This window comes from Gallinula chloropus, assembly GCF_964237585.1.
Source record: "Gallinula chloropus genome assembly, chromosome: 6".
NCBI classification, from domain to species: Eukaryota; Metazoa; Chordata; class Aves; order Gruiformes; family Rallidae; genus Gallinula; species Gallinula chloropus.
In genome coordinates this window covers 15,487,478-15,508,940 of record NC_140091.1, presented here as the reverse complement: position 1 = coordinate 15,508,940, position 21,463 = coordinate 15,487,478, and the positions used below count along the sequence as shown (strand labels likewise).

The 21,463-nt window shown below is 38.0% G+C and overlaps 1 protein-coding gene across 1 annotated transcript; it reads left to right on the top strand.

Moving 5' to 3' along the window:
- Positions 1-480: 480 nt before the first annotated feature.
- Positions 481-16,598, top strand: SSX2IP (SSX family member 2 interacting protein; the record flags this gene model as incomplete). Its single annotated transcript, XM_084265911.1, has 13 exons — positions 481-523; positions 1,273-1,439; positions 1,675-1,875; positions 3,536-3,646; positions 4,824-4,959; positions 6,445-6,520; positions 6,598-6,769; positions 9,799-9,949; positions 11,409-11,545; positions 11,976-12,149; positions 14,107-14,218; positions 16,194-16,314; positions 16,517-16,598. The coding sequence occupies 13 exons, from the start codon at positions 481-483 to the stop codon at positions 16,596-16,598; spliced, it is 1,683 nt and encodes a 560-aa protein (XP_084122037.1).
- Positions 16,599-21,463: the final 4,865 nt, after the last annotated feature.

Below are 21,463 nucleotides of genomic sequence, written 5' to 3'. Positions count from 1 at the left end.
TTTAATTATCCCACTCAGACTTATGTTAAAACTTCCTATAGACTTTAAAATAGGTCCTGGTTTCTTGTTTTATGTCAGGAAAATATTTAATATTTGGCTTGTTTTTTCTCTGTACATCAACAGAAGCAACGGAGTAATCTACAGTGTGATTCTTCAGTGTTTCATAGCATTTTAGCTTTATTTAACAGTTTACAAGATTTATGCATCTATACTGAGTTAGGTTTAATTTCATAATGTAGTATTTGCTGTGCTTACTGTGTTCCAAATGGTGTGTAACATAGAAGAAAGACTCACATGGCTCAAGTCCAATAGTCACTCTCCTATGCCTGCTTTAAGCTTCTCGCTGTATTAGGTGGTATTGTTAATCTAAAATGATCTTGCTATTTTAGGAGATGCCTACGTAACACACGCTGCCAGCAACTGTACTAAATACTTCACTGCTGAACTAGTTGCTCAGGTACCCTGCCTGTATTTGTTGCTATGGGAGATTGGAAGACTATTAGTGTGCCAGTGCTGTCACCAGGTAAACTAGTAGTGTATGGAATTTAGTGGATTTGCCAACTTTACTAGTGACGATATCGCTGCTAAAGAGTCTTGTGCATGTCATGTTTGACTAGTTAAGAAGGATGTTAAATAATATGAAGGACATAGAGTGCTTTGTCTTGGATAAAGTCCTTACAGAAATGCTACTATAAAATACTGTCTGCTCACCCATATATAAAATTTCTGAGACCTTACAGTTACACATTTTTTTAACACACTTTTCAGGATGTCTTGCACTTTCAGAGGCTTTTTTTACTTGTTTGTGCTTTTGTCTCAAATTGATTACAAATTTATTGAAGAAGTCAATATTTTCATACCTACCATTACCTAGTGGAAGAATAAATCACAGCATTCACTTAAGGATGTCATGCATTCTATAGGAATTCTCACTAAATATACAACACTTCCACCTGTGTAGAAAGAGTAACTTAAACTGTTTTAGCAAGCCATTTAGGAAGAAAGTTTGGGCAGTTTGATCTTGGTGGATGAGTAAACTTTGAGAGCTATAATACCTTAAAGTGGTTTTGAGTGTTTAAATCTTCAATGGAAGCTTATCCATTTTTTGAATTGTGACTTGTTTCATATATGTAATTCCAGATGAAATTCTAGCTCTAAAACTGTAGATTTCCATGAATAATTTGAGTAGTTAGGAATGTGGGATATTTTTTGCAAGTGATATATTTTAAGCTATTAAGTCTTAATTGTTTCTTACTGTTTTTAACTTTTTAGATAGCAAAAATATTTTTCAATATACCTCAGAAAAAAAGATTTCTTCTCCAAACATGAACTCACAAGTGCTACGCTTGTCACTGCCTTCATCCAAAAGCATGCACAGCTTTTTCAGTGCCTTCTGCACCGAAGAGAATATTGACCAGAGTATATCCTATCTCAACAGGGTAAGCCAGATATGCTTATTTATTGGAGGCTGGGTGAAGGTGTCATAAATCAATTGTGATAGCAAAGATTCACTGGATTAAGAAGGCTTCTTTCTCCATGCTCAGAAGCAAACGTTTTGGGGAATAGCACTTTTTCCCTTTCATACAGGATTTCACTTGATACAATTTCTCTTTGGGAGAACTAAGAGATTGGTCTATTTATTTATTTCCTTCTCTCCTGCCTTGTCTTTAACAGGAACTGACAACCTTGGGCTTTCCTTCTATTTATGCGGAGTCCAAAGGAAAAGAATTAAATTTAATATCTATCATAAATTGCATGAATGAATTGCTTGTACTGCAGCACAAGAACCTTCGAGCTCAGGAAGAAGTAGAAATGCAGCATCTGAAACTGGGTAGCGACATGGATCATTTACAGAACTGCTATGCTAAATTAAAGGTAGAAAACAAGATCACTTCTCCACTATTATGCAGCACATGTTTAACAGACACTGTGCACTCTAACAGTGAGTGCTGTTTAGTTTTTCTCCCCTGTACTAATCTGCAATTGTGTTTTTTATCTGTGTGTTGGGTTTTTGGAAGTGTTTTTAGAGTTGAAAATTCCTTAAAGTGAATGGAGTAGGAATTAAGTGTGAAAACTTAAAGAACTATGGCATCTTTAATCAAGGAAGAGGGAAGACTGTTTGGATTAGAAGCGTTAATGTGTGCTGTGGGTGAAACTGTAAATACTTCAGTTGTAGTAGTATCCTTGACTTAAAAGGATATGCCCAGCTCTGAAAGATAAATTCCCAATATAATCGTAACTATTAAGTGTGTAGGTAACACTTCTGGTGTGTGTCACAGGTTTATCAGCCTTTCTCCACCTGTAGGTTTTTTCCATGTCTCTTTTGTTGGATTCCTTGCATAGCCAACTACAAAATCACATGTAAGAACTGTAAAATCTGTAGTCAAAACTGAAGTATTGCAGGGTAAATACATGCACAAGGCCAGTCACTGGAGTAGCTGACTTACTGGACATTCACAGCCTCTGCTACTCTATGGGTGTTTGATGTGCACTCATATTACAAGAGTGTTATCTTTTCCCTTGATTCTGTCCATAAAAATGCATGATGCAGGGCCTTTTAAGCTTGCTTTTCACTAGGGCTGGCCAGCTCGGTGTCAGCTCAGTGACAAATGCTGCTGTAGATTCTCTAACTTAGCAGCTCTCTTGCTGAGAAGTCTTCAGTGTAGAAGCATTTCAATGTGACATTAAAAATCATGTGTTACTGCACTCATTTTTATACATTTAGGTTCCAGAATACTCCAGTTACTTTCTGCAGACAAATGGCTTTAAAGGTGTGTGTGGTCAAAACTTGTTAGTACTGCTTCAATGCCAGGACACTTAAATTAGCTGCCAGCATGTAATTTCTTCCAGATACCATGCAACAATTCTATTAACTTCCACTATTACCTATGTTCTGATGTGGTTTGCTTGGAAGTTCTTATAGCTTTAATATCTTCACCTATTTGTAGCTCACTAGACATGCAAAGAAAAAGAGCTTGGGTTGGCAATTCTAGTGTTTTTTAGTATAATTTGTGGGAAACTATTTCTAAAATGGTAGTTTGGTATTATCTGTAGTGAGATCATCTATGTGTCTAGCCTTACTCTATATACATGAGATCCCATTTGCTTTGCTAGGGTCACAGTTTGGCTGTGTGTATTAAATGTTTCCTTGATTATTTAACAGAAACATTCCAGTAAAAATGTAGTCCCAAATTCATATGATTTCTACCTTACTCTCCCAGTATAGATAAGCTTACAGAATCCTGACTTAAACAGTTTTTACTTTTTTCATTAAGATAACTGTTAAATACCAAGCCACATTTTTGTCTTTGTAAACATGAGTGTTTCTTGCCCTGAGGAATTCTACTTACTGCTCTAGAAAACAGATCTTGCATTCTCAGTGACAAGTTAGATCATCTTCAAAACATCAGGGATGAAATACATAGGTGAACTTACTTCAAGTGAGGTAGTTTGGCAGTTTGGTTTGCTATTTGGGTTTTCGTTTTAAATCCCTTGCTAGTAATTCTTATTGATACTGAACTGTTACACTTTCTAGGAACAACTGGAATTATCTAAAAGAGAAATAGTTGGACTTCAGGAAAGAGACCGACAACTGCAAAGCAAGAACAGAAATTTGCACCAGTTACTTAAAAATGAAAAGGATGAAGTGAGTTGTCTTGTGCATTAACACAAGTCATTACATAGAGATGCAATAATAAGGTTTTTTGCAAGGAGACTTGCAATTGTTCCTTTTCCCTTTTTTTTGGTGGTTGTTGGTACATGTTTTTCACCAAAGCGAAGCTGGCATGTTCTATATGGATAAATAGGTTGTGAAAGGGATAGGTCCGAGTACTGCAGAAATGAACATGTGCAGTTTTCTGAGGTCTTCTGCACTTTTGAGTATAGCTTTATCTTAGAATGTTTAAAAAATATCAAAGTAGGAGGGGACAGGAGGGTTCAGTCACTTCCTCAAAGGTTAGTGTATAGGAGCTTTTTTGGTCACACTGCAGGGAAGAGTAAAAGACCAAAATGAAGGAAGGTGGGTGGAAACCCAGTCCAAAAGCATGGTCTCATTAAACTTGAGTCTTGGAAGAACGAAGATCAAAAACCACTTTGAAATCCAAGATACTGCTTAGTTTGGGATTTGTTGCTCTGTCCCCCCTGCTGAACTTCACAAGGCTCCTAAGTTTCTGTGAGTGTTTTTCTGTGTTCATAAACATATGAATACAGTTAGTAAACATGGCACTACTGTATATGGATAACATCCTGAAGTTCCAACTTAAAATATTGAATATGTTCTTTTTTAAAATACCCCTGAAAACCAACAAACAACCCATGTATTGATAGTACAGGCCTAGAGTGTGCTTTGATGTATTTTAATGTTCTATTCCATTTGTTGTAAAAGTCTGTCTTCCAGTATTGTGATGCCCAAAAGAAGAACTTATTTTTTTAGTGTATACCTAATAAGCATACTTTAGAGTTAAAATAAAACAAAATCCTGAATATGAACTACTGAAACAAAATATGTCTCTGATCTGTTTAATAAACACATTGAAGCAGGTTATGTGAATTGCCAGAATGTGAATTCAGTTGTACTTCAGAGGAGCTACAGTATCCTGAGATATTGCTTATGATGCTGGGTTTTGTGGACAAGGAACTAAATCCCCCTGAGATACATATGAGGTCAGAATCAGTGGGTGGGGGCTGTTCTCCTGCTCTGTCACTACTTTTTGCCAGAAGGAGTTTAATAGAAGCATTGTTTTGCTTCATGTGCTCTGGTTTTCTAAAGAAATTTAAATGTTCATGCTTTAGTTGAAGAAACAGTTTTTGTGGGGCTGTTCTAGGTACAGAAGTTACAGAATGTAATTTCAAGTAGAGCTACACAGTACAACCATGATATGAAGAGGAAAGAGAGAGAGTATAACAAGTTGAAGGAACGCTTACATCAGTTAGTCATGAACAAAAAGGATAAAAAGATAGGTAAGTAGCTCTGAACTTCACTACAACACAACACTCTGTATGTTAAAAATGTTTAACTTTAAAGATAAAGTGAGTGAGGTGCTCTCTTAGATTTTTAAATATAGATGTTAGAATGTTACATAAAATATGTAATATTTCATGTTAGCTGACGAAGGCTAAAACTTTTATGTTGTGTTCCCTAAGAGTGTTTATCAAGCCCAAACCAAGTGGACATTTTAACAAAATTACAGTATTTACTAGGGAGAACTATTTGGAATCAGTGCTTGAGCTACAGCTCTCTCCTCTACTTTTTTGCTACGGCTACCATCCCAAGACTTTGGATGGTGTCATAAACAGTGTATTATGCTTATCAGTTGCAATCAGGAAGGAATGCTGCACAAGCTTTTTCCCCTTGAGATACTGCAGTCTAGATGTGTTAGCAAGAAATGATGGGAAATTTTAGAGGAAATAATGCAAGATAGACATAGCATCTAGTGTTATGTGAAATTAAATCTCCTTTATAGGAGTGCTTGTATGTTGTGCTGCCCAAAAATAGTGTTCAAGACACTCATCAGTGCAGCTTAGCTTGAGTATAGTTTGTAATGTGTGGCTGAAAAAAGGTATCAGTATTATGTAATAGAAAAGAGTATCTGCATCTTTTGGTTCACATTTCTGTCCTTGGAGTATTTATACTACTTATCTCCACTGGAAGGGAAGTCCTGCTCTTCCTCTCTCATCCCTCCTGCCACCACAAAATGCTCAACAGTTTGTCAACTGTAGTGTGTATTGTATCTCATTAAGCTTGTTGAGCTCAGTGAACCTGAAGAAAACTGTTCATGCTGTTGCTGAGTTGGCTTTCTGCTGGTTTAACTTTCTGAAAGGGCTTGTGGGTAAGCCAAACCAGATCTATGTTAGCTGCAGAAAGTCTTTAGGTGTCAGCTCAGGAATCCATGAAGCCTCACCCTCCAGTTGGCTAGTACTAGTTCAAGTATTGGTGAAGTAAAAGTAACAGTTTTAAATCTAGTTACTGTTTGTTTCATAGCTAACTAGAATTGAGCTGTAGTGATGTTTGTCATTTGTGTTCGTTCTGTGTGGCTTTTTTGTCAAACATGGACAGAGAAGTTTCTCTGTTTTGAGGAGCACTGTGTGAAACACGAGGAAGTTGCTTACTTTAAACTGGAGATAAAACTGGTGGTACTGCCAGGGGAGAGGTTAGAGTTGATATGCAATTGATAGAAAAGTTGAAATAGAGATGGTTTTGTTAAATGCATAGAAAAGACTGGATGAGAATACAGCCCTTCATGAGGCTTCCAAACACAAAAATTCTCTTTTTATTGACATTCATACTTTAAGCAAGACAATGTGGTTTTATATGGGTCTGAAAATTGAAGGGAATATTTGTGTAATGTGGTCTCTTTACAATAACTGCATGTAAATGCAATATCATCTGAATATTTATATATTTGCATGTTGTTTCACACTTTGAAATATCCTTTTCATTTGTAGCTATGGAAGTTCTAAATTATGTTGGTAGAGCTGATGGGAAGAGAGGTGCGTGGAGGACTGATAAGACAGAAGCCAGGTAGTTGTCTTAGAACAACATTAATTGAAGTATCTATTATTGCTATTAGGTTGTTACTGTAAAACTTTATTTTCCAGAAATGAAGAAGAAATGTACAAAGTCCTGTTAAGTGATTATGAACAACGCCAAAAACAGCTCCTAGTGGAAAATGCTGAGCTGAAAAAAGTTCTTCAGCAAATGAAGAAAGAGATTATTTCACTTCTCCCACCACAGAAACAGAAACCCAAAGAAAGGTCTGAAGATGGGCCAGTAAGTGTTTTCAGTTACAATTAAATCTGTGGTGGTTAGGTATAGTGCTAGTGTAATATGATTATTTAAAAGAAAAAGTAAACTACTTGTGAGACTTGGGTTGGATTGCATGTCCTGTGCTGTGCTTGAAGTCCACCTGTGTTTTTAAAAGTTCTACTGCCTGGGAATTATTCCCAGTCAGTCAGTGGAAAGCTTGAAAGTATACTTTGAATGAATTTTAAATGCAATAGCTAGCTGCATGCAATCCTATATAAAGATGCATTTTATGTTTTGCCTGCCCTCTGTACTAAGATGTTGATGCTAGAATGAAAGCAGGTGTCCCACAGAATCCAAGGGGGTGGAGGAAATTTGTGTGCATGGGTTAGAGTAGCTGTTAGTTCCTTTTACAGAGCCGTTATGTTCAAGAAAAATGTTTGATTTCCAAGTAAAATAGTTTGTGGGTTTTCTGCTTGCTTCCAAATTTTAAGCAGTTCTTTGCTTACACAGGATATCTTATTTTTATGGAACAGTACACTGCACAGTGTTAGAGAGGCTTTTTATTTATGTTGCAGATTCCTTGCTAGAAGTTGTGGTTTTGTTTTTTTAATGTCAGAGTGAAGGAACAACGTGGAATGCTAACTAAGCTTTCTTTTAGCAATAGGAGAAAGTATGTCCTGGGGCCTAAGAGCTGAAATACAGAAAATGTGCATAAAGGCTACATTCTAGGAGTTGTTCAAGACAGGTGTTACTAGTAATAGCATATGGAGATAACATGGATACTCTACAGAACAGAACAAACTGTGAAGCACTTTCTTTATTACAGTAACTAGTACTTGTTGATGTGTAAGAATATGGGTAGCTGGATGTGTGGTGTTTCTGTGGGATCCAGTACTTATACTTTAGAAGGTCCACTGTCCTGCTCAAGCTGCTGTACTGCTTCTCTCTGAGCCATCTTGGTTGCATATCTTCAGCCCCAGGATGTGCTATGGAGAAAAGCACTAGACTCTGGCTGCTTCATAAGATGTGAATAGACATCATCTCTGGATGACTTGGCCCCTATATCATACAAAGTGATTCCTACATGATGAAGTTTCAAGGTAATCAGTAGATCTGATTATTACTACAGCTCAGCAACAAGAAGTTGGTCTTCAGTAATGGGTGTTGGGTATTATATATAGTATAAACCATAATTGGGTACTATTTCTGTAAATGGTCCTTACTTCTAGGATTCCAGTGGAATCAGGAGGATTTGTCACAAACTTGAGTACACTGGTGAAAATCTAGCTTTGGGGAGGGGGTCTTTGAATTTACACAATGAAACAGACTTGAAGAAAACTGGGACTTAGGGCCCTGAAGCTCACTGTTCTTGGGTGACTACACACATTAACTGTTGTAGAATTAACATGTTACTAAGAAAATACTAAAAGCCTGCACTGAAACTTCTGATTAGTCCTCTTTTAACACTATTAATTAACCAAATTAAACAGACAACTACTTGTAAGATAATCACAATTTCTAGTAGTAGGGTGATAGTATAAGTACTTAGTAGATGCTAGTCTCAAGTGGAGTTATGTCAGCAGTGTTGTAGGGTGGTGTAGCATTTTTTGGTTTGTCAGGTTTTTTGTTGGCTTAGCTCTTTCCAGTCCAAGCTATTTCTCTAATTTTGTGCTACTCCAGAAGAGGGGATGTTTTTTTTGTCATGGTAGGAATGTTATGTTTTTTACATTTGGCAACTTTCTTCCTGCTTATATTAATTTGACAAAGACTGATTTTGTAGGAATAAGTTATGTATTTAACCTGTTGCACAATGTATTTTACATGGGTTTGGTTTTTATTTGGAAATAGTGGTTTGTTTTGTGACTGACTGAAAATGAGTTGGTATTTAAAGCATTACATTTGATAGTCCATGCTTATTTGTGGTTATCATAACATTTTGATATGAAATCTGAACTCTTATTCAATTCCGAGCAGAATTAAAACCAAAACATTTCTAATTAGAAATGCTAATTCATACTGATTTGTAGAGGGGAAACACCTTGGACTGTGGCAGCTGGTGATGTAGTGGCATCATTTATCAGCTTGCTTCTCAGTGCAAAATAACAGCTGTGAAACCAGTGAGGTTGTTGTATTGTCACACCACTATCCAGAGGCCTAGTCCAGACTGCGTGTTCATTATGTTAGTGGTGTAGGAACATAAGTAAAGGAGTAAAATGTTTTGTAGGATTGACATTAAACACTTAAAAAAACCCACAAAGAAAACCAGCAAAAAGCCTGCAGTTTTTAGATATTCTTTTGCTCCTTAGCATCTTCTGTGATCCAGGTTTGAACAAACATGCTTATTGCAAATGTAAATGAACTAGTTTGCTTTTGAACTTCTTGGTTTTGTGTTTCACATCCCATTTCTGTTATCTACTTGTAGATAAAAGGGGTTATATAGAATGGCTTACATGCTTGAGAAGAGTGGAGTATTCATGCTGGATATTCAAAAGACTATAGCTTTTCAATTTAAATCTGCTACATTGTCCTGGGTTAGTCTTCTCTGACTATTTAGAGGTTTGTCTTGTCTCTTAGAGAGCATTCAGGTTTGATGTTTGAACTGTTGTGTAAAATGGAAGTGGGAGAGGGATGTGCTAGTTCCACTGTACCATTGGTGTGTTGTGGCAGTTTTTAATCATTAGGGGGATAAGGCAGGGACAAATTATTTAGTTCTCAACAAGAGGAAACATTTGTCTTGCACTATGCAGCATAAGTAGGATTTATTTAGGCAGCTACTGCCTAAATTTGACAGCAGAACTCAATCTGAATTTTAGCCAGAAGATGTACAAGAGTGAGTAAGTCTCTTACTCTGTGGCGGGTCCTGGGGGCTGCTAGGTCCCTTCTGTCTCTTCAGCATTAGGCCATTGCAGAACTGAAATCCCTGATGGAAAAAATATTTCCTGTCTATAAATGTCTCTTAGTAAATTTTTCCATATATATAATTAAAGGAACAAATACATGTATTCTCAGTGGTAGAGTGGTTTGCAGCAGACTCTTTGTTTCTGCTTCTACAGGTGCTGTCGGACCTGGAAGAAGATATTGGAGAGTTAAATAAAGAGAATATGTGGGAACTGTCTTGTGAAACTGTGCGAGAGCAGCTTACCAATAGCATTAGAAAACAGTGGAGAATGTTGAAAAATCACGTTGAAAAGCTGGATAACCAAGGTGACTCTATTAATGTAGATAGCAAATGCTACTGATAATTCCATTTGGTATGCTACTAGGATTTACTTTAGTTTTAGTTCAGACAGCAAAGTGTAAGAAATTGTGACCTGGCAGACTTCCTGGAAAGACTTGTGACTGATGCTCTCCTCTTGAGTTTTAATTGTGGGTTGTTAGGGAAGCTGTAGCACACAAACAAGAAGTGACTGTTAACAGTTTGACATAGTGAACAATAGCTTACTGAAGAAATATTTTCTTTTGCAAGTATATGCCCTGTGTAATGTTTGTTGTCTTTCCCCACCTCTTTATGATGCTCAAGCAATGCAGATGTAACAACTTGAGTAACTGAATTCAAAATATGTAAATCCTTCTCAAGGCTTGCCACATTGATACCTCTGAGGCTTCTTCTAGCATTCTAGAGTGAACTGGCTGATGGTATGGTGCTGGACTCTCCCTATTTCCAGCTGTTAAACAGCATTAAAAGACAGCTAAAAATACATAAAATTCTTTCCTAGTATTATTTTTCCCATGCAAGCAAATGCTGCTGCTACCACAGGGATGTTTTGCAGTCAAGAATAAGACTGAGAAGGTCATGCATGCAATTGCAAATAAAAGAGCAGATGGTCTGTGAGAGTATCTTTATACCATAGAAAGGATTTTAAGAGTGTGCTTGTTCTGAGTAATACATGATTTGATGTAACTAACTGTAAAATAGTTATAAACATCAGGAAAAATATTTCAAGTATTTACTGTCTTCTGGGAGTCACCTTTTATCAATAAAAAATGGCCATAGTCTAGACCTCTAGGATTCAATTAATGTTTGAACACTGGCATCAGGGGATCAAATCTTGGACCATTATGATCATAGTGATAGGTATGTGTGAAACTGTATAGTTACATATTTCTTTATTTAACATATGCTTCCTTTCTGTAATTCATTCCCTTACTGGGGTGAAAACATGCACACAATGTTCTGCTAGCTCATTTCTGCTTTGCAAGACGTAAAAGAAAAGGCTTTCTTTTTATATCTGTGATAAATATAGTTACTGTCATATTTTTATGAACACACAAGCCCTTCAAAAATGGGCTCAGAAGAACAGGCAAACAGCATGTCAGTAAAAAGAAATCTTCAGTTGCCTTGATTTTGTGTGCTGGTTTTTCTTTTAAATAACTGCTGAAACAAGCAGGTGGTTTGTGTGATGCTCTTTAGTGCTGTGCAGACACTTGGTTTACCTTGGGGAACGTGACACAACTATGTGTTTTGTTGCCTCTCTTCTGAACTGGGTCTGTACATAGTTACAAAAATAGCACCAATTCTGCATCTCTTGTACTTTTGAACATGCTGTGTATCAGTCTTCCAGGATGAGAAAATTATCTAAAGCCTTTTGATATTGCTAAGAGTCCCTGACATGAGGGATTTTTTGTTTTGATTTTAAGTAGGGCTTCTTTTTTCCCCCCTTAGTGGCACGCGTACATTCAGGAGCTTTGAATGACAAAGATGTGATTTCAAGAGAAGACCATGAGCTGGAAACTGAAAAGCTAGAGTTAGAGATTCAGCAATGTAAAGAAATGATCAAAACACAGCAACAGCTCCTACAGGTAGTAGGCTTTACTTTTTTCTTTTTCCCAACTGAATCTATGGTTTTTGTAGGTTGGTGGCTTTATCTGCTGGTTTTCTCACCTCAGACATTAAAAACCATTATCAAAGAATGGATAAAATATACTTAAACCAACCATTAAGATAGGTCTGCTAGTGGGTTGGTTAGTAATTTGATGAGTTCGTAATTCTGGTAGGAACGATCTGGGGGGATAAACAAAGGTGGGGAAGTCTGAAGTCAGCTCCCTGAGCATCTTGCTTGGCATCTGAAACCTTGCCCCCACCAGTCACCAACTTTGCACTTACTGCATTGTCTTCATATTAAGCTTCAAGCATTTTTTTGATAAAACTGAACCTGTGGAAATACTATGCCTCTTAACAGTCACTCCCAAATTAATGTTTGTCCTTTTATTTGTTGCTTTACATCTGCAGCAGCAGCTTATGTCTCCATGTGATGACGACACCACGCTGTTACTTCAGGACTGCTACTTATTGGAAGAAAGAGAGCGTCTTCAGGAAGAATGGAGGCTATTTCGAGAACAGAAGAAGAATTTTGAGAAAGAACGAAGAAGTTTTACTGAAGCTGCTATTAGATTAGGACTTGAGGTATTAGAAAAGTGGAAAGGTATTAGAAAAGGAAACTCCTATGGAAGAAGTTACTATTATAAGAGTAGAGAAACAGTAATAAAGTGCAACCATCTAACAATGGATGTTTGCTAACATATCTGTAGGGAAAGATCACTCCTATACGATATGAAAGATATCTTTGGTCAATTTGATCATTCTGTTGGCATTTAAAAGACTCTTTGTGTGAATTGGAAAATACAGTTGCTGCAACTGGAATGATCTGTTGGAAAGTAAGGCTGATGCAAAGTGCTGTCAGATTTGGCTGCAGGGTTGATGTCTCAAGATTACTTGATTCCTAAACTTTTGTAAAAACCAGTGGCTATTGTGGAAAACAAATTACTGCCTTGCCTTTAGTAGGGTCATTATCTGTTCTGTTCCTGTAGTTAAGCTGGCCAGTAAGCATGCATACTGGGAGACAGGGTAGATGTGTTTCTAAAATGAGCTAGTGTGTCCTTTGGCCCAGGCGATAGTTAGGGCCAAGAACATGAAGGGTCTCAGGTTCAGCAGGTAATGGTGGCCATGATGACAGGGGAAAAAAGCTATTGAAGGAAAGGAAGTGGTCTTAGATTTCTTGCTTTAAAAAGTGCTTGTGTTGACATGCCGAGGAGAAAGTTGGAGTGGGATGTGTTTAAAACTTACAAAACAATGAATTCAGTAGGTCAGATGAAAGCAGCACTGATCAAATGTCTCAAGGTTAAAACTAGAAGAAACTCATAGAAACTGCTTCTAATTAAGTCTAAAGCATTTTTTTTTAAAGTATACATGTTGGGTAGTTGACTTTGGGATTTTGCAGCCACAGGAGATTCTGAAGGTGATGAATACCAGGTTAAAAAGGCAGCTGCCTAGCAGATGGACAGTAAGAGGAGAGAACAAGGGTGTGCCCTCCAGCATATTTAATCAAATGACTTTTGGGTCTGGGAACCTCTGAGGGAATGCACTGCAAAAAGTGGCCAGGTTCATGAGACCTCATAAATAGTATCACTTGTGGCTGTTGTTGGAGACAGAATTCTGGGCTAGATGGGCAACTTGGCAGTTATTGTGCTATAAAATTTATTGTATCCTTGAGATACTGGCACAACAGTAGTTCACACTGACAAATACTGACTCAAAACACTAAATGTAGAGATTATTCAATTTTATCATTTTGCATTTGTGTCTGATTTAGTGAATTCCATGTTGGACCTCAAATTCAGCTTTAAAAATCTTGAGTGATAATAAGTAATTACTGTAGCATAAGTGTAACTACTCATGCTTCTGCATGTTAAAATGCTTAAGTATTAAGAGAAGCAATGCTGTAAGCTTTGTGCATGTTTGAAAAGGTTTACATTGCTTTCTTTTCTCCTGACATGGTAGAAATGATTTTATTTAATGGGGACATCCTCTCACTGATAGCTTTTGGAGATGGAATAGCTTGTTGCTTGATTCGAGCCATTGGATCTTCTGGAGGTTGTCTTTTAGCCATATTCTCCTCTATGCTCAGAGTGACTGGAAAATGAAACAACCCCTTTAAACCCCAGTTTCAAGCAGAAGTAATCAGTACTGTTTTCAATGTCACTTTTATCTGTTTTGGCAAAAGCTCAGGGTTGGGGTTTAAGCACTAATCCTTACTGGCAGCTGTCCAGAAATGAGGGCTCCCTCCAAGAAGTGGTGCTATGCTGGGGCGGAAGGGGAACATAGGAGGTGCTGATAGGAGGCTGTGTCTCTGGAGAACAGTAAAATGGAAAGATTAGTCAGACTTCTGTGAAACAAACAATGGGGTTTGGCTTGTAAATAAATGCATCCCTCAGATAATCCTTGTTTAATTCAAAGGTTTGCTCACATGACTAATTCTATGTTAAACTGCTGGCTGTCTTTAGTTACATGGAATAGTATCAGTTTAATGTGGACTATGCTTGTTCCTGTGGTCCTAAGTATAAACTGGCCTTTCTTTTTCTAGAGAAAGGCATTTGAAGAAGATAGAGGAACATGGCTGAAGCAGCAGTTCTTAAGTATGTCTACTGATTACAAGCACTCTGAAAGTCTGACAACTCCAAGTGCCTTCTTTGGAAGCAAGTATTTGGTTCAAACTATGTTACTATAATGTGTTTTTCTGCATCTTCTAGTTGAAAGGGGGGGGGGAAACATGAACAAAACTATGAAACTAAACTTTTCCCAAGACAAACTTTACTGTGCTTCTACCTGTCAGAACAGCTGATGGTTCAAAACTTCCTTTTAAAAAGGGAATCGTGATAACTCCCTCCCTGACAATTGCTTATGAAAGTAATTTATACTTGAAGTGATCTGGTGAATGTCAAGTAACCAACAGCACAGCTGTTAATAGTGGGGAACTCTTAGAGGTATTAAAATAAATATAGGCATATTAATTGCCGAGCCAGTTGAAGGCGTTGTGATCTGTAGAGATTCATATAGATTAGAAACAAGTTTTGCAAACAGTGGCATCATCATGTGGAGATGGCAGCATTAATTATTTGAGATGAAGTACTATTAAGCATGCATATGCATTGGTGTTCAGTAAAAATCCTTTGGAAAAAGAAATGGTGAAAAGAGCATAACAAAAATAAATTTGAGGGATAAGCAACTTAAAATTAAGATTAAAATGTTCATAAAGGTATTAATTATCCAGAAAAGATAATGAAAGTATGTCTAAAGGCTTATGATATGACATAGCTTAGAATATTGTTTTTATTGAAAGTATTTTCTACTCTTGCAGTTTTTTTCTTTCAAGTTGGTAGGCTTATTTCCCATGGCCGAATATACACATGCAAAGTTTTGGTCTTCACTGACAAGCCTTAAATACTGTGTAAGGTGTGAGGGATGTTATGGGGCGAGGGTGGGGGAAAGGATTGGGGGAGAAATTAAGTGTCTCTTAAACAGATTCTTGTGGCAGCCAAGATGTAAAGATAAATGTGTGAAACACTTGACAAGTAAAGATAGCTTGAATTTATATTCTTGTTAGATAAAGTAGCCCTGCTTAATCTTCTGTGTTCTCCTTGTTTCTCCCCTGTGAAGTTCCTGTAGTGCTTCTGTAAGTGTGAAATGAAAGAATTTTCCACAGCAGGAAAAGATGACTTTTTAGGAACAGAATTGAGATTGTCTGGCTGTTGCTTCTGAAGAATGATTTGCTTTAATGAGCTGTGGGCAACTTGAGCTGTTGAATTTTTATTGCGTGTTAAAGCTTTTGATTTGTAATTGTTTTTATCCCGAATTCTAGTGTTTCTGGATGTATCTAATGCCATTATTCTCTAAGTAGTGTTATTCAATCTTATATATCCCAACCTTAAATTGCTATGTAATAGCAATGAAACCAAAGTACATCTGCCATACAGAGAATCATATTCCAATTTGGATGCTACTCCAGAGGTTATCATTAGACTTTTGTCAAACTTTCTTTTTCATAACACTTGTCGAAAAGCTCTTCATTCCGTAGTGCTGTGAGGAATACCGTTGAATACAGAATCATTCTATTTTTTGCCACACCTGAATGCTTTGAAATCTGAATGTGAAGAAGAGTTAGCAGGGCTTGATCTGGCTCTGCCAACTTTGGCCATGTCTTTCCTTTGACTTTAGTGATGACTATGTTCACAGAAATGCTGAAGTATCCAGCTTGCTCCTTCTAATTTATTTTTTTATACTCTGGCAAGCTTGCAAGTACTCATGTTGGTGTTAATTATTGTGTATGATGGTGGAGTTTTTACATAAGGAGTAAAAAAAACTTCCATCAGTATTGAAGTGAGAAACTTTACATTCATGTGACTTTAAACTTGATGTCAGTAGGATCATGTGTAGTGGTGGCTGTGTATGGAAATGTTAAACACTCAAATTCAGCATCCTAATTTTAACATAACTTCATTCAGTACCATTAAGTATATTTAAATTTTTTATCACAGTTCTGTAACAGTAAGACTTATTGTAGGTGTGCCATAAGATGTTTAGTTTTTTGAAAGCAGAGGGCATAAAGAAGCAAGTCCTTCAAATTTTTTTTGGTTAGACTGTAGTTTAACTGTTGATATGTGTATCTCTTAGGTTCTGAGCAAGACAATCGGTTAGTGAAATCTACATCGCAGCAAAGAAAACATCACTGTGTGTCGAGTGGTCTTGTTTCAGCAGAACCTTGCCAGACATCCCAGTATCTTACACATAACAGGTATCTGAAATGGTGTTGTAGAGTTATTTTTATAGTGCTAAGTTATCCAGAGCCTAGAGACTGGGCTGTGATAACTTGTGGAAATCCTAATGTAAGGCTGATGATTGATACATAGCAAAACATACTAAGCATCATAGTATAAAACCAGTACTGTTATTCTATCCAGAGCATAACTTGCATTGTAACATTCTCTTTTTCCCAGTTCCAGTGCTGCATCAAAGCAACCTGCTGGAGATAGCAAGCCAAATCAGTGGGTTGAAAGTGACAAAGAAGAAACAGAGTAATGCATGAAGTGGTGGGAAGACCCGGAGCTGGCACTCTGTGTAGACACTTGCATATAGAACAACTGCCTTAGACTTCCTAGGGTTGCCTGCTGGGGGTTTTTTTGAGAGAGATCTGTTCATGAAGTTGTCATTCTTAAGTGAAACAGAATGCTGTGAGTTTGATCATTCTTCTAGAGGATTATATGGTGATTGGAATTGTGGTGTGTGTGTCTGTGTGTGCACATGGCTTTTATTTTTTAGACCATTTTTTGCCTCTCTTGCAACTCTTCAAAGAAGATAATTTAAAAATACATAAAAGCTTTGATATTTTTCTAGTAACAGAAGCTCTGATTCTGTGAATGAAGCAATGGTCTGAAACTGACTGTAATAAAATACTGGGTCCTGTTACCTTTCATCAGAGATAGCACTTTTAGAAATTGTTTGATTATTGGAAACATTCGTTTATGTCTTGAGTATAACTGGCATTAAAACTTCTTTTGCCTCCACTTGAATGTACAGTATACTGTAGATTTTTAACAAAACAGGTTCTATATTTATTAAGTTGTGTGACTTGAAAATACCTCTTTGATATTTCAGATTAAAGTGCAGAATCTTTATATATTTGTAAATAGACAAAATTATTATGCTAAGAAACCATTAAATGAAACACTTGCATACATAGTATTTTACATGGCATTTTAAATTGTTTTATAGTGATATCAGTTTACAGATGTATTAGAACTTTCAATGGTTCAGTCAGGAACCAAATTATTTCCAATGTGAACAATAAACGTGTAAGTCTATTCTAAGAAACCCTGCTGCTGTGTTCTGTATACACTGACATTTTAAGCTATCATGGTTGTAGGGCCAAGGTTCACTATGTCAGCAAATCTGCAACTGTTTCTGTATTTTTTTTTCTTTTATCTGACTCAAGAACCGTTTTTTTTGGCCGGGGGGGTGGGGGTGGGGTGGTGGGTGGGAATCTGTTTTGTTTGTAACATGATAAAAATAGTGAAGTAGATGTAAGATGTTTCAAAGTCTCCTTCACCTGAATCACAGCATGTGCTTTTCCTTGCCTCTTGCGAGCCCATCTCATCTCTTGTTGGGTTTTCCCAATATCTTCTTTTGGAGATGCCTAAGAAATTTCTGGCTTTCTCAGGAATTTAACTTTGAAGCTTAGAATCCTTCACTGAAAGTGTATTGCTGCTCTGCCTGATACTTTGAGAATTGGGTGTAAGAGTGTTTGGGCTACCTGGAAAAATAGCAATAGAATAACATGGGAAGGAAAGAAAACCAGAATTCTCCAAGAAGCTAAGACACAGAACTGTAGTTGATGGTGGTAGTTCAGCACTTCAGCACACTGAGCTAGAGCTTGAGGTGAAGTAGTAGCCAATGTAAACTGCAGAGAATACTTTATAGTATGGTTTAGGCATCACACACTTAAGGAAGCAGATGTGCAAGCATCTTGGTCTGCTTTCTGCTGTGTGGATAGTCAGCTTGGAAAGACAATCCACATAACGTCACTTCCTATTTCTCCAGTTCCCCCTCAGTAAGTGTGTGACCACAGTCATGTCATCTGCTGAAAGGGTTCAGCAATGCGTTGTCCTGCCGGGCTTACACCTTCCCCGCAACGTGTTGGACAGCGCTTGCCTGGCTCCTAGTTACGGAAGAATGAAAACTCATCTTCAAGTGTAAGGATGTGAGGTGAGAAGGGTAGTGTGTTGGTAGCTGCGTGGTGCTGCGCGGTGCCTTGTGCGTGTGAGGCGAGTGCAGGCCGGCGAGGCCCTGGCGAGGCAGGGTCAGTGTGCCGCTAGGGGCTGCTGCTCCTCTGAGGTAATGCAGGTGTCATGGCGGCGTGCCTTAGCTGGGCTTTCCAGTAGGCGGGGTTTTCCTCATGATGGTAACTTCTAGCATACAAATACCTTTTGAACAACAAAGTAAATTACTATTAATTTTTTTTACCTACCAAATGATTATCAATTAATAAACACTTTGTACTAATCTTTGCTTTAACATTCTGTAACCCATCTTACAGAAGTGGAAATGATTTGATGGAAGAGCTAGCCATGCTAGAAGTGCATATGCAGTTACACCCCGAGCTGATTTCTTAAAAGCCCTGCTCTGGAAGTCTGGGCTGTAAGTCCTGTCACTGTAAGAAGGAAACTTGACTGCAGTGTTTTTGGATTGCTCTGTATGCAGTGATCAGGAAGCTCTTAAATCTGAAGCTGCTGTTAGCAATAGCATGGATACTGCAGATGGTCTGGTTAGTAGTATGGTGACATTGTGATGCTTCGTTGTGGTGGAAGCAACTTCAGGATCTTTTAGACCATTGGACAGCAAAGAGGGAGACTGCTTGTATGAGGGTAATGTAGGTTCCTCACTGCACACGGGTGTGTGATTGAGATAATGGAGCAAGTGGCCTGTGTACAAGGGAACAAGAAATACTGCCTGCCAGTGACTGATTAGCATACAGCTATTGTTAGCTTACCTAGGAATAATTTTGAGACAGATGAGTGGCTCTCTTAAACTATGGTGCTTTATTTCACAAAATATTTAGATATAATTGCTGCTTTTTTTTGGTCTTAGAGTGATGAAAGACTGCTTTTACCATAAATATCAATCTGAGGTATGAGAATTTATTTTCCAGGATTAATTACAGCTGTTAATTTCTTACCTTTTCATCCCCAGTGCTTGAGGCTGACACAATACAGCTTTTGCAAAAAAAAAAAAAAAAAAAATTGGATAGTAAAGAAAAAGTTAATGAATGAAAACTTTCTCCCTGTAAAACAGGTCTCTTCATAAGGGCATTCCTGCTTCCACTGCCTTCTGGAAACTTGCTCTGTTTCAGTTGCAGCAGGGCAAAAATATTTCTGTATATGAAAAAAGATCACACCACCTCCTAGCTTTTCTTGGGATTATTCTGTGTACACTTCATCTGGGCCAAGATAACTAATAAAACTCCAAGATAATATAAATTTAAACAGGTTTTTCTTAAAAGGAAAATGTAAATGTTTACAGGGTTATGGGGATGCTAGATAGGTTAAATTAATTTAGCTGCTCTGTGCTGCCTTTCAAAAATTTTTTTTTAATCTGTGCTTTCCACAAAGCTTTTGTGTGTGAAGGCATCTTGCTTTTACTTTCTTCCCTTCCACCCCCTCTTCTATTTTGTGAGAGTAGATGACAACACATAAAAAGGCTGATACAGTTGGATCCAAAAATATCTCAAAAGAAATGTTCAGTTTATGACTTAGTGATTACTTGTAGACAATACATCTGACCTCTACTGTTCACTATGCCCAGCAGAGTTGCACTGCAATTAAAATAATTAGGAAAAAGAAAGTCCATAGTATAGCTGTGGTATATTATATTGTAGTTTTCACCCTGGTGCAGTATTCTTGTTGCTTTATTCAAGTTTTGAGTTGTACAACTGACTGAAGCGTTGCTGTACTTTTGCGTAGCTGGGTGCTGAGAGAGAGACTGGGGGCTGCAAAAAATGGCTGCTGGAATGCTCTGCCAGCCCCCAAAAATGTAAACATCAGGCAATTCAAGGCCAAAGTCACGGCTAGAGATAATCATAGTGCCTCTGAGAATCACATATAGGAGAAAACAACCCCACTGGAGAAGGGAGCGAGAAGATGTAACGAGCTGTGCAGACACCAAGGCACTGCGAGCAGGGGGAAGAAGGGAACAAAATCATGGCAGAGGGGAAGTCTTCTTAGAATAGAGGAGTGGGGGGAAGGTGCTACTAAGAATTCCATTTTCCACAGTCCCTGCCCCCCCTGTACTGTGAGTGAGGGGAAGAAGGGTGCAAAATTCTGACTGAAGTCTGCTAAGAAGGGAGTGGTGGGGGGGAAAGTGTTTTAAGATCTGGTTGCATTTGTTTTAAGATCTGGTCACGCTCCTGACTCGAGTTTTACTGTTCTTTGTAGTGTAGTGTAATAAATTATGTAGCTTCTCTCTTCTTCACTTGGTGTTCAGTCTGTTTTGCCCATGTCATTGCTGACAGAATGCTCTCTCCCTGTCCTTATTTTGTCTCCTGAGCCTCTTAATATATCTTTTCTCCCCTGTCCAACTAAGAAGGGGAGTAATAGACTGACTTTGGCGGTTGCCTGGCCTCCAGCCAGGGCTAGTATATAGTGTATAGCAGGTAAGTTTACAGCAGGTAAGTTTGTTTTAAAGAAATGTTCAACAATAGAAAGCTAATTACAATTGTCAGGAAGAGCTTGCCCCACCATTGTGAAAAATTTATCACCTGACACACAAAACATGCTTGTTCCCTTGAACATAATAGAATAGATTAATAATCATGAGAAATAGACTGTTGTGCTTTCACCTGCCGGGCAGCTAAAATACCCCCCCAGCCCTTTGCTCAGTCTCTTTTCCCAGAGAGAAGGGGGAGAATTGAAAATGGAAAAGGCCAACCCCCTCATGGGCTGAAATAGACAATTTAATAGGAGACACACACACACAAAGGAAGATAAAATATACAAAGCAAGTGATGAACAAAGCAATTTCCCACCGCCCCAAGTTGGTGCTCCCTAAGTCCATAAGCTGACCTGCCTTCTGGCCCACCCCTGCTTATATATGGAGCACGACATCACATGGTATGGACTATTCCTTTGTCCAGTTTGGGTCAGCTGTCCTGGCCATGTCCCTCTCCCAGCTTCTGGGTGCCCCCCACGTCTTGTTAGCAAGGCAGTATGAGAAGCTTGAAAGTCCTTGACTGCTTGGCAACAGCTAAAACATACCCATGTTGTCACCATTATTACCATCCTAAATCCAAAGCACAGCACTATACCACTCCCTAGGAAGAAAACTAACTCTAACCCAGCCAAAGCCAGGACAGAGATACTTCTTGCTTATGTCAGTCATGTCGGGTGTGTCTG